Source organism: Melospiza melodia, chromosome 6, assembly GCF_035770615.1.
Source record: "Melospiza melodia melodia isolate bMelMel2 chromosome 6, bMelMel2.pri, whole genome shotgun sequence".
Lineage (NCBI taxonomy): Eukaryota > Metazoa > Chordata > Aves > Passeriformes > Passerellidae > Melospiza > Melospiza melodia.
Window position 1 is genome coordinate 11,219,239 of NC_086199.1, and position 12,285 is coordinate 11,231,523.

The 12,285-nt window shown below is 37.2% G+C and overlaps 1 protein-coding gene across 12 annotated transcripts in view; it reads right to left on the reverse strand.

Annotated features, from left to right (window-relative positions):
* Positions 1–675: 675 nt before the first annotated feature.
* WDR20 (WD repeat domain 20) overlaps positions 676–12,285 on the reverse strand; it is a 46,398-nt gene continuing 34,788 nt past the window's right edge. The window contains exons 4-6 of one of the 12 annotated variants that reach the window (XR_010028261.1): positions 7,743–7,873; positions 6,412–6,495; positions 676–3,454 (exon numbers count right to left, since the gene is read on the reverse strand). Coding sequence is in view for 6 of the 12 variants with exons in the window: in XM_063159937.1 (XP_063016007.1) it covers positions 7,784–7,873 (90 nt within the window). In the remaining 6 variants the exon portion in view is untranslated. Of the gene's footprint in view, positions 10,496–10,965; positions 11,033–12,285 lie in introns of all 12 variants that reach the window. The other 11 variants (XR_010028260.1, XR_010028263.1, XR_010028262.1 and 8 more) reach the window with 11 other exon arrangements.

Below are 12,285 nucleotides of genomic sequence, written 5' to 3' on the forward strand. Positions count from 1 at the left end.
GCTGCAGTATGTGCACCCTCAGGCAAGTTCATGCTTCTGGGCCAGCAGCCTCTGCTCTACTCTGCCCACAGGATTCTGCAAATCCCAGTGGTGAACGTTTCTGCATAAGAAAAAGGGAAGCATATGATGGATACTTCTATTCTCTGTCAGTCTGGGGCTGGGCATGGACTGTTAGTCTTTGCAAGAACTACTGAAAACAAGTTGAGTGGTGTGCTGACTGATTAAAAATGACAAGTGTTTAGACAAGCAACATTAACCTCTGCAAATCCATGGATATGTCTATCCCCATCACACTTATCAGTTTAGGGCCACTGAATTATAAATGAGATGCCTGATGTAAGAGAAATGAGCCTCAGAAATGCTACTCCAATATGTTAGCCCAGTTTCTGATTGACAAGTCAGAAAGTGTGTACAGCCACTGCTGTGGGATCTTCCACTTCTCAACTCCAAATGCACGGGACTACATGGTGACAAAACCCTTACCCCATGAAGTTGTCTGTGGAGTTGCTGCTGTATGATGTATTTAAACTGCAGGATGTGTCTGGAGATAAGCCATTAAGAACAAGAACAGAACAATTGTATTTCACTTTCCTAATTGAAATTCAAGTCCATTAAATATGAAGCAATGTTCTAGGTAAGATATTTTTGAAAGGAATTTGTTCTACAAAGTTTAGGTAGTATTTCTGTACCAAACATTTAATTCAGCAAAGAATTGGTTACATCAAAAGTGATTGGATTTGAACAGAAAGTAAACAAAAATGCATATTCAAGATAGTTTAATATGTATTTTCTGAATTAGAAATATCACTTTCTTAAATGAATGAGAATTTCTAGTGTAATGATCCATTACTCCCATCCCCCATCACTGAATTACATTATTTATACATATAATACAGAGCCGATTGCAGTTGGAAACAACAATATTAAAATAAATGTTTAATAGATACAAAGGATCTTTTCTCCACAACATAGTTTTTCTGGTGTCTGGACACCAATTTTAAAGTAATTCTCTATAAGCATTAAACTATTTAAGTGCAAAACAATTTTGTTTTAAAAAAATCTATGATTGCAGCATCCATCTTCCTGAAAAACATTTTGAAGCCAGAAAGTAATGACTTTCATTTTCCATGAGTGCATTCCAGGCTGTCTTCTAGCCATCTCTGGTTAAAAAAATCAGTGCAAAATAAACAATGGTGAAGTACTAGTTTAACCATTGAACTTACTTGAATTTAAGAAACATATCTTATTTTACACTATATATATATATATATATATATCTTTTATTTATATATTTATAGAGATTAAATTACACTGGACTTGAAAAGTATAAAGAAAACAAAAATGTTACTACTTTTTCCTGCAATACTAAAGGAAGCTTTTTGCTTTTTCTCCAATGCAAACTCTTCCTTGGGTGAGCAGCCTAGCAGGATCAGCTGTAGTGAGAACTCCTTACATTTGTCCTTTGCAAGTCACTATGTGATTCACATAATTCCATGTTTACACTCTGCCACATTATAATTTGTGATGCTCTTTGCCTGAAGAACAGCTCGTGGTTCCACTGTCATTACTTCTTGTCCTGCGTTCAGAGATTTGCTAGCAGTAGTGTGATGGCTATACTACAGTTCCACTTGGAGAATTGGCCTGGTTTTGGGATGACAATAAACCCTGCAAACAAAGCAGTTTACATTAATCCAGCAAGAGAACCTGACATGAATTTTATAAAGTTCTTAACCTCAACCTACAATGAGTACAGTTGATTTTTACCAACACTTGTTTATTACTTCAGACATGAGCACCTTGCCTCCTGCAAAGGCTCTAACCAGCAGCACGGTCTCAGGCAAGCAGCGCACAGAGAGCTCTCAGACAGGAAGAAATGTGTGCGTTATGACACGGAATGGATCTGATCCCAGCATTTGGTTTAATCTACCTTGCACTTAGAGTCATAGTGAACTCTGAAACTTTAATAATCATACACCAAAAAAGTGAACAGCATTTTACTGGGGTGGTGTCAAAAAAATCTATTGCAATATCAATGTTTGACACCTGACCTGATACAGGGAAACACTTCATCTCTTGTATGTGATTGAGTATTACAAGGTTTGAATAGAAAAATAGATTGTCTAACCAAATATTTGTTTTGGTAATTTTAAAACAGAATTAAACACTGACAAGAGTTCAGTAGAGATTCCCTATTACAATTTAAGTTCCCACTCAGAAAACTTGGTACCAGCTCTTCTAACTACCCTGCCATTCAAATCAAGAGACTTGTTTCACACACAGCCCTACGACTGCACGGTGCCCCTCACCACACAGAGGCTGCTGCTCTGGATTAAAGCAACTTCACCTTACAGATCAAACCTCTGGGTACCAATGGACAGATTCCATTTCAGATTTATGCACAGTAACCACTTTTTAATAATTCACACAAAATAACTTTATCAGGCTTATTCAGGAAAAGCTTATTGTCAAAATACAATTTAGCCTTATAAGGTCATTAGTTCTACTGAGTGCCAGCAGGCCAAGGGGCATGCTGGCAGCTGGAAGCACACTGGCAGCTGGAAGCACACCAGCAAATATCCCCATGCAACTCCTCACCTTGTAGGAACGATAAATGCACTTTCAGCAACTCCTCTAAGCAGCTCCCAGCTTATGTTCTTACCTCAAAATTAAGATCCTGGGACTCAGATCCATCAAACTAGACAAGATCAGGCAGCAGTTAGCATACAGACAGAAGACAGAATTATGTCACTTCTTCAGAATCTACAGGAGCTCTTTCAAACTTGGATCCAAGAACTGAGAGGTCATCATGATGGAAGTAAACCCTGACCTCAGAAGAAGTGGAAAGAGGGGAAAGAGGGCAAGACTGACTGGATTCAAGTCATCAAATTTCTGCTCAAACCAAAGCCCTTCTTTTTTAAAAAAAACATCTGATCATTTCAGACATGTCATGAACCTGAGTAGTTCGCAGGATTTCTGGCAGACTGTATTTGCATATGGTCCATATGACATTTATATATAACAAAGCACATGGAACTTAACTTGGTGCCTTCCATAGACCTCACCTGAAATGCCCTGAAAAACATCTTTATTTGTATTTCTTTATGCAGGGGATATCTGACTGAAACACTGTTGAGGCAGACTGAAGTGGGTTGTTCTCTACACTTGACATTCAGGATGTACAAAGATCCTACATATTTCATGAGAACAAAAAGTTTCCTAGTTATTACTTATGGACTAGATGGTGAAAGAAGTAATAGGCAGAACTTTAAAGCAAACAAGCCACTGAAGCACTTCTGAAATTTTTACCAGGGAAGTTTTGTTGGAAAGTGACAAGGTTGAATCAGAATTCACTAGTTCATTACTGAAGCATTCTTCACAAGTCTATTAAATCCAGCAGCAACTGGAAGGTCTTTCTTGTCAGAAGATTACATCCACTAAGCAACTTTGAAGTACCCTGGAAAAAGACGTCCAAAGGTATTATTTTCAGTCTTAATTAAATCAGCAATCCAAACTGTTCATATGCAAATATGTGCTTTATAAGCACACAGGAAGCTCTAGGGATGGCATAATGTCAAGTCTTTTTCAACAGGCTCATAACCACCCTATACAGGAGAAATAAGGCATATTCTAGCATTGGATTTACATTGTAACACAACCAATTATTGGGAAACAAAATGAAGTTATTTTCCTAGGATTCCTCTAGAAACTGGCAGCACATACTGAAATTCAGTGTGGTGCCTTATTCCCTGTGAACTACCAGCCACTCCAGAATGCAAGTTCCAAGACTAGGAACAAGGAGTCAGTCCTGGTTACACCTCATAGGTGGTGAATGCTCCCTGCTTTGAAGAGCAGCAGCTCAGTGCAGATGGCTTTCAGTGAGTACCAGGAATTCCATGTATTTCAGTCCTTGCTCTGAATTAATTCTGCAGCTCTGAGCAGGCAAGCCAGAGGAACACCGAAGTGGAAATAACCTCAAGACCAATATTCTTTGTGCTTCTGCAGATGGAACAAATGTATGCAAGTACTGCCTTAAAACTTGGACTAGGCTATGATGCTGTTCAGAAACTCACTCCCAGGGGAGAGACCAGAAAGTTTGTGAGTTCTTCCAAGTACTTGATTTCAGAAGACATCTTAAATGTTCATACAAGAAAAGCAAAGAGTATGAATTTGGTTTTTAGGCACATAAGTTTCACCAAAGGTGGTGAGTTCTCAGTGGGTCCAGATTAAAACAAAAATTCTGCAGCATTTTGCCATTGGATCAGAGCCTCCAAACAAGGCTATTCACAAGGTTGTGTGCAGTGTAACACAGTACATGGAGGAAAACTACCTAAGAAAAGCAAGTGAGGGCTCAAATAAAGTTACTGTTTTGATACAAAAGTTCTCAGTTAATCTCATCTGTGATACAAAGGGTGTGCGATTGGAACAGTTGCAGTTACATTCTCTGGAAGAACACAATGGGTAAGGTAATGAAAAAATATAAAAAGCTCCTGCCTGTAAAGAAAGAAGAAAGGCATTAGAGTGTAGTGCTTTCTGTGATGGAACCACCCAGTCTATCAGGTGGGAAAAGATGAAACAAAAGCTGCAGCAACTTATTAGAGCAACAGCCAAGTGAGCCTGTTTAACAGCTGTGCCAGGAAACATGGAAGAGCAGAGCCACAGCTGCAGCTCTGCCGTGTGGTGCAGCAGCTTCAGGCTTAAGGACAAACAGATCCCACTGAGCAAGCAGCAGGAACAAATTAAGACACTGCTCAAAGTTTTGTAAATAATTGTAGTGTTTTATTAGCAGTAGTATTTTGTCAGCATATGAGTCTAGCAGGCGTGGGAAATGGAAGAATTATGAGCTCCAAGACAGGAATTTAGTAAAACAATATTCATCCCACCCTCAGAGGTAGCTGCTGTCATCTCAATGGGACAGTCCACAGCTGAGCAATGCAGCTCTCAGAGGATGGGGTCATTTTTCCTAAGTCAGTCACTGCTGTGAGTATTGAACACAGGCTGCTTCAGCTCTAGCTGCTAGGGCTATCCTGTTTATCCATGCATTCTCTGACTTCCTGAAACACACAGAACTTTGCACATCTGGTAGAAATACGCTGGCATGGGTAGGAATGAAAAGCCATAACAAGTACAATCAGGAAGGCCATTTGCACCCGAGGTTGTGGCACTCATCTGCTGGGGTCTGTTCACTGCAGCAGCACAAACACAAACCCTCCTCCCCCTTTATGGGATTGTGAGGAGAGGGGTGGGTATATTTTTAAAAATTCCACATACAATCCAGACAAAAGTCTGGGGCTTTTTTCCAAAGACATGAAACATAATGTTTCACAAGAGAAAATAATTCCATGAAAGATCAGCATGTAATTGCTGTATTAAAAAAAAAAAAAAGGAAGATATTGCAATATTAAATAGGAAAATAGTAAACAGTAGCCACTGAGTTAATATTTTCTTAATTTAAATTAGAAGCTGTTTAATTGGAGCCAAAGGTGCAATCATACACAGTTTCACTAATCTAGATAATAAACAGCAAGTTTGGACATGCAAGCAGGATCCAGAAAGTGCATGTCTCCTTTAGGGAAACAGCTCTGCTGGCACTCAGAACATGCTGGATGTCAAAATCTGCTCATCTTTCTACTTTCTGGTTTGAAATTGAAAGGTAGAAAAAATAAAGGGTACAACATAACAAGCAATCCAATGTAAAAAAAGAAAGTCTCATAGTACACTTCACTAATGCAATTAAACCAATTAAAATATGGCTGAATTAACAAACGCCCATACAAGAATGGTACTGGTTTGTTAAACCATTTCTACTATTGCCAGTATGTAAAATAATGGGAAGTTATTTGAAAAATACTCCAGGAGTAGTTTATTTTTTGGCCAGAATGGTGATATTCTTTGAGTGATTAGGGTTACTACCTAACTAGAGTCACACAGTATTGTGGACTGAAGCTTTGCTTGAGAAAAGAGCCCACGGTCCATTACGGTGTTTGAGCAATAAGACACAAAAACCAAAGTGAGATTTCTCACATTTGTTTAAAATTCTGTAGGTAAATTAGCTGCACTGGTTTTAATACTTGCATGAACAAAATAACCAAGTTCTTTATCCAAAGAATAAGTGTTTAACAGCAAAAGTTTCTGAACTGCATATACTCACTAAATCACATATTAATCTCTAACAGAGCAATAAAATTAATTTAATAAAAATGCTCAGGAAAGCACAGGCTGTTCATTCACATAACATGCTACAGAGAAATATTCTGTATGGGATTTAGGGGATAGAGCAAAGCTGTTGCCTGTCTTTACACAGTTTTTGTGTTCACTAAATGGGCTTTTAAATTTGTATTCCATTTGCCTTTTTTTCTCTGTTCCGATAACATTACACAAAAGTATAAATACATAAACCATTTGACACCAGACCTTATAAAAGACTGTAGCACCTTTAGGGTTTCACTTGCAACTTCTCTTCTGTGTATATAAAGGAGTTTCTCTTAACAGAGGTCACTGTCAACAAAAAAAAATTCAAATTCAAGGCTGGTAGAAAACCATCAGTAACTAAAAATCTGTCCAGTGGCACTACGTGAATGGAAGATATGCAGGTCCAAGAGGAAAAAAAAACTAAGATGCAACTACTTGGGTGCTTGAAAATGCAAAAAGGCTTTTGCCAGCAGAAACCTGACCTGGGCTCAAAAAATAGGACCTTAAGCTACATTCAAGTACTAAGGGCTCACAGGCTTATAAACTGTTGTTTCTCTACTATTCTTGAACTACAAAAGTCAGTAAGGTGTAAAATTTTCAGTTTAGAAAATAATGAAATTGAGATAAACCAGGGAAAACCTCAAGGAAAAGGATATAACTTAAGGCAACCCCATGTGAGTTAGCCATAAAGTGACTGTGGTCTTAGAAGAAAGGAGCCAAATGAGTTTGATAAGGTTGAGCAGCACCTACCTAAAATCCAGCTTCAAAACCCAGAAAATAACATTGTCTTAAAAGTTATCTCCTTGAGAAGCTTGTGCAACATTATTAAAGGCAAGTAAAATGACACCTTCATGTTTCAAGACATATTTTGCCAAATACTTTCTCTGACCACAAAACCTGTGGAAGCTGGGTTTTGTTTCAGGCTCACACTGACTATTGGGAAACTGGTTTGACCTACCAGTTCTTGCATCATTTGATATAAATGGATGTTCCAGAAGCATTCAAGCAGATTTCATTTTTGCTTTCACTAGCCCCTGTTCTTAAATATGCATCAATGTTCTATGTATAGATCATCACAATGGTCAGTCAATACTTTGGAAGTACCACAAAGTTCTCAGGTTTACATAAGATGATTGCCTCAGCTTTAATCTACAGAGTATTTTTGCATAAGAGACAAACGAGTCCTCCCTGTCAGACTGGACCCAAAGTAACGCACTTTTACACTGAAATTCCTCAAAAATGCCTCTGAAACACTTCAGTAAATAGCATTTGTTTGGCTTCTCTTTGTTAACAAAGAATCACTGCTGCAAAGGTGAGACAATGCCTAACCCCTCAAAAGGAAGGGCAACATCTGAAGTCTTCACCTAAATTTGCTCCAAGAAATTTTGCAAAGTTTTAGTCTAGTTTATTTTAGTTCAGATGAGTTTTATCCTAGACTATTTTCTCCTAGACAGAAAATGCTTGAAACACCTGTATGAGCCATATCCTCGAGGCTGTAAATTCAGCAATCATTAGGCAAACACCAAGATCTAAAGCTGGAATAAAGAACATACCCTGCACCAGAGTCCACAGAGGAAAGAGCTCCTGTAGAGTCCTAGAAGGAATGACGACACTCTGCCCCAGCTCCTGCCGGACAGGTGTGCAGAGAGAATCTAGAGACAGCCATGTCTGTGTTCTGCTGAATCTGAGTTTAAACAAGTTTGAAAAGTGGTTTGGTAAGTATTCTGTTTCATGTTACTCTAGTCCTAAAAAAAATAGCTACCTTGAGTCATGACCTTATCAGCAAGCTTTAAACATCAAAACATCTGTATAGTCTTGAGATGAAACATTTTCTCAGAGCAGGTTACAGATGTGATCAACTTCTTACTAAAGCAAGGCAAGTTAACAGTTTCATTGTGGCCATTTGTTCAGCACAGTGTGAGAGCATAAGACCACCTAAGCACTGCAAGATAAATTAAAACTCAAATGTGGAAAGGACTATTGAAAGTTATCTACATTTACAGTTCAATCACACATTTTTATTTAACATCAGTATACAGAGGACAACCCCAGCAAGTTATTTTGTAATGTCAAGTATTTAGTAAAGTTCTTCAGCTGTAACAGTGACAATAGAACAGCTAAAAATAAGCAGTATGAAACAAACATGATCTTCTTAAAATTATAAATATACCAACAATACTTCTTAAAGCTTAATTATTGCAACAGTTAAATTAACAATAGTTCATGTTAGAAAGGCTCTATGAAATTTATTCAAGTTGTCAAGAAATTAGATGGAAGTGTAAAAAGGAAATACATATGAATTTTACTTTTGATTTTCACTAAAGGTAGTCAATACAATTTTGTACAGTATCACCTAACATGTCAATCTTTAACAAACTCCAGTATACAGAATCATAAAATGCAGAAAAAATAGTTTAATCTTTACATGTAAATTGACAGTAAATTAACTGACACAAATTTTATTATTGTAACATAAGCAGGCCAGCAATTTAAATATTAATTTAGTAGTTTTATGTTGTTAAAGGGGCCGACATATACAGTCATTCCAAGTACATACTCAAATTTTAAGAGGTGATAATTCAGAACATGGGTTTTCTAGAAAGTGTTTAGTAAAAGTCATGTTATTTCCTAATCCAGACATCCTCATCATAATGCCTTTACAGGGTTAGGATCTCTCCTGGCTGCACTGGAGCCACTTGTCACACCTCCTCACACACGCACACACACATACCTTGCTATAAATATCACACCAGTGTACTCTAGGTTTAATTCACCCTGATAATGTGGGTATGCCATGTGCAACTTTGCTACTGTGCACATTACAGAAAGCTTCAAATTTTAGCATGGTAACCTGAAGTTGTATAGCTGTGTTTCAGTTTAACTATAATCATCCCTGAAGTTTATACAGATACCGTATCACGTTGAAAGAAATCTATTTGATAGTACTTAAATACCAGCAATTGAACTTCAATTGTAATGATGAAATGCTCCTTTCCACTGAGGAAGAATTAGTATGTATAGCTGCTTGTCTCACTCAAATATAGTACATGAATGTTAAGTACTTTCACTAAAACAGAAGCCATACTAAAACATGATACTGTACTACAATTGTAGTTAACTAGAAAATTCAAGGATGTTATAATTTAAGTCTAAGTTTTCCTGTACAAGAAGTCAAATAAATAAATTCCATGTGCATTTGTTTTACAAAGTGGTAGGATGTTTCTCTTGCTAGGTTATACACTGCCATTTCACCCGGGGGTGCTTCTGGCCAATCTTACCTTGAGCTTTCTGACACAGGGAACTCCCCAACCACTTTCACTCCCAGAAAATGGAGTCACTTACAGACAGTGAACAGTCACTTCTGAAGCCCAACACAGAAATCATGTAAGCAGTTACTCTGACCACTGAGTTCAGAGAAAACTTATTTTGCATATCCAAGTACCACTTTAGGGTTTTGTGGGTTGCTTTTGTTGGGGTTTTTTAATTGCTTCCACAGATCCTGTAATTCAGATTGACGTAGCTATAAAGATAGCACAGTAAAGTTTACTTTTATTCCTTCCAAATTCTGTTTCTATATTTCTAGATTAATCCAACAGTTCTGTAATCCTGTTTAGGTTTCCCATCAGGGCCTGGCAAAGACAGGGGTGAGAGATGACAGCTAATTGTCACCATGTTGAGGAGAAAAGCTCACACTCTTGTTAAGGCAACCTATTTTTCTGACCGCCCTGAACCTTTCACAGAAACCACCTCACAAAAAAAAAAAAAAAAAGAATAAAAAATTGAAACTAATGAACCCTGAACTTCATCCAACTTGTTTCTAATTGAATTTTGCCATTCACTTCACTTCACTGACTGGGAGTTGGCAGAGCAGTTCTGGAAGTGCAATGCAAGAACAGCACATCCCGTGAGGAAGCTCAAGGTAGGATTTTGTACACACTGAAGCAGTAATTTGGAAAGTTTATAAACAAACTGTCAGGACAACGTCAGCACTGCACAGACTATCAACTATCACAGGGATCATGGCTGAACAGATACTTCTGGATTTATTTTCCACTCAGGGCAGCACAAGCCCAACCAGAAAAATAAACAGAATTTGTCATACACTGTCAAATTATCCAGCACATGTTTTGATGGCTGTTGGAAATGAGAGGGAGAGGTAGCACTGCTCAATGGCAATTACATTAGACACTGCAAGCCTCCTTTGCTTTTCCATCCAATTCTTTCTTCAGGCTGGCAGTGGCATCAAATTAATGAAGGCCTTCTGAGGCAATGATGGAAGCAGCAGCAAGATTCAGAGGCTTTTACTCTATAGAGTTGGCAGACAAAAAAGTGACAGAGCTTTAAGATCACTTGGGGAGCCATATGTCAAAGGAAGACTAGAAATAGCAACTTTAAACCCCAGAGTAATGGGACATGCTAGGATACAACAGCTGGTGAAACAGAAATGATGGTATATAACCCAGTAAGAAAGACATCACCATGAGTGTTTTATACTTTGACAATTCTCATTAAATAAAATTAAGTGCTTTCCTATAAACAAAAAGGATGCTCATAACGTCCTTCTGGCACAAGTATTTTCCTAACAAAGCCCTGTAAACATGCCACCAAAATTTAGTTTTTACCAGCAGAGTGAGCTCACTAGAAATGCAAGTGAAATCAAAAAAACAAAATAATTTGTAAATTTCTAAGTAAATACATCCTAAAGAATATGGCATTTACATCAGTGTGCAATATATTAATTTTGAAAGTGATAACTTCAGCATGAAAATTACTTACCTGTAGTTAAAGTTTTCCATATTGGCCAATACATAAATCCTGATTTTTGGTACTGCATACTTTATGTCTGAAATATTTGAAATGTCATATTCCAAATCAAAGTCAATACACAAAAATATTTAAGTTATACTCAGTCTAACAAAACCCACCTCAGCCACTGAAAAATAAATGTGACAGTGTAGTGTTTAATAGTATCCAAAGGAGTTTTAGAAAAAAAGAAAATGTAGCTCACAATAGCAATCTGAGGCACTGCTGTATTTAATAAGATGTGAAGTGCACTGAGTCACAAAAGTATAATTGCTTTAATACTTTCATTTTGAGCAAACATTTTAAATAGTTTAGTGTTTTAAGGGAGTGTTGGCATTTTTTTTTTTAATTAATGCTGGATTTGTAGTTCTCAGGCAAAAAATACTTTTAGGTAACACCCTCCTCCCTTCTCCCATAAAGGGGTTTTCAATTTTAAGTTTTAGATTCAACCTTTAAATATGCATTAAGATGCAGAGCAGACACAGATTTTTACGCACACATATGTTGAGACAAATTTGATAGGATCTCAAAAAAGCCTACATTATACAAACAATTTTAAGAAAAATAATTGAGTGTTACTTGCAAGTTTATAGTAATGAAGATGTGGTATCTAAATATATACAGAACCTCTACTTCAAAAGTCAGATTTATGAACCAAATGGTTAAAATCTAACAAACAACAGATTTTCATTTAAGTTGCTCAACACGGCATTATTCAGGTATTACCAGATCACTTCTCTCACTTCAGGTGATAGTCTACATCCCCTTTCAGAAATTTTCACAAAAATAATGGTCCTTTTTCTCAGATCAACTCTGGAAATGTTTTCATAGCTGTAGTCCTTTGAACTGTTGCTGGCAAGCAGAGCTATTGTAGCACAAAGTACTTTTTAATGTAAGAATCACCACATTTAGCTTCAGTCAAAATTTAGCTATCTATACATTGGACAGAAGAAAAATAAAATATTATAGGTGTTCAAGTGCATCAACAACAAGAGTGAAAACTAGTAATAGACTAATGTAGGTTCAGCTGATGGAACTGGTGCCATCAAAAACGCGAGCTTGTAGTGGTTGAACTGCCTTAACAAACCTGACAGGAACAGAACACTCAAACTACTGAGAGAAAGCTTGCAGGATTTTCCCTAACTTAAATACATAAATCAAAACCTGGCTATAATTAGAGTTCCTTGTTAATACTGATTCACAATTTAAGAGCATAAACTACAGTCAGTACAGGGCTCACAAATCTGTGCATAAAATGGCTGATGTTTTAATAAGAAGTGGTTTCACATTAAT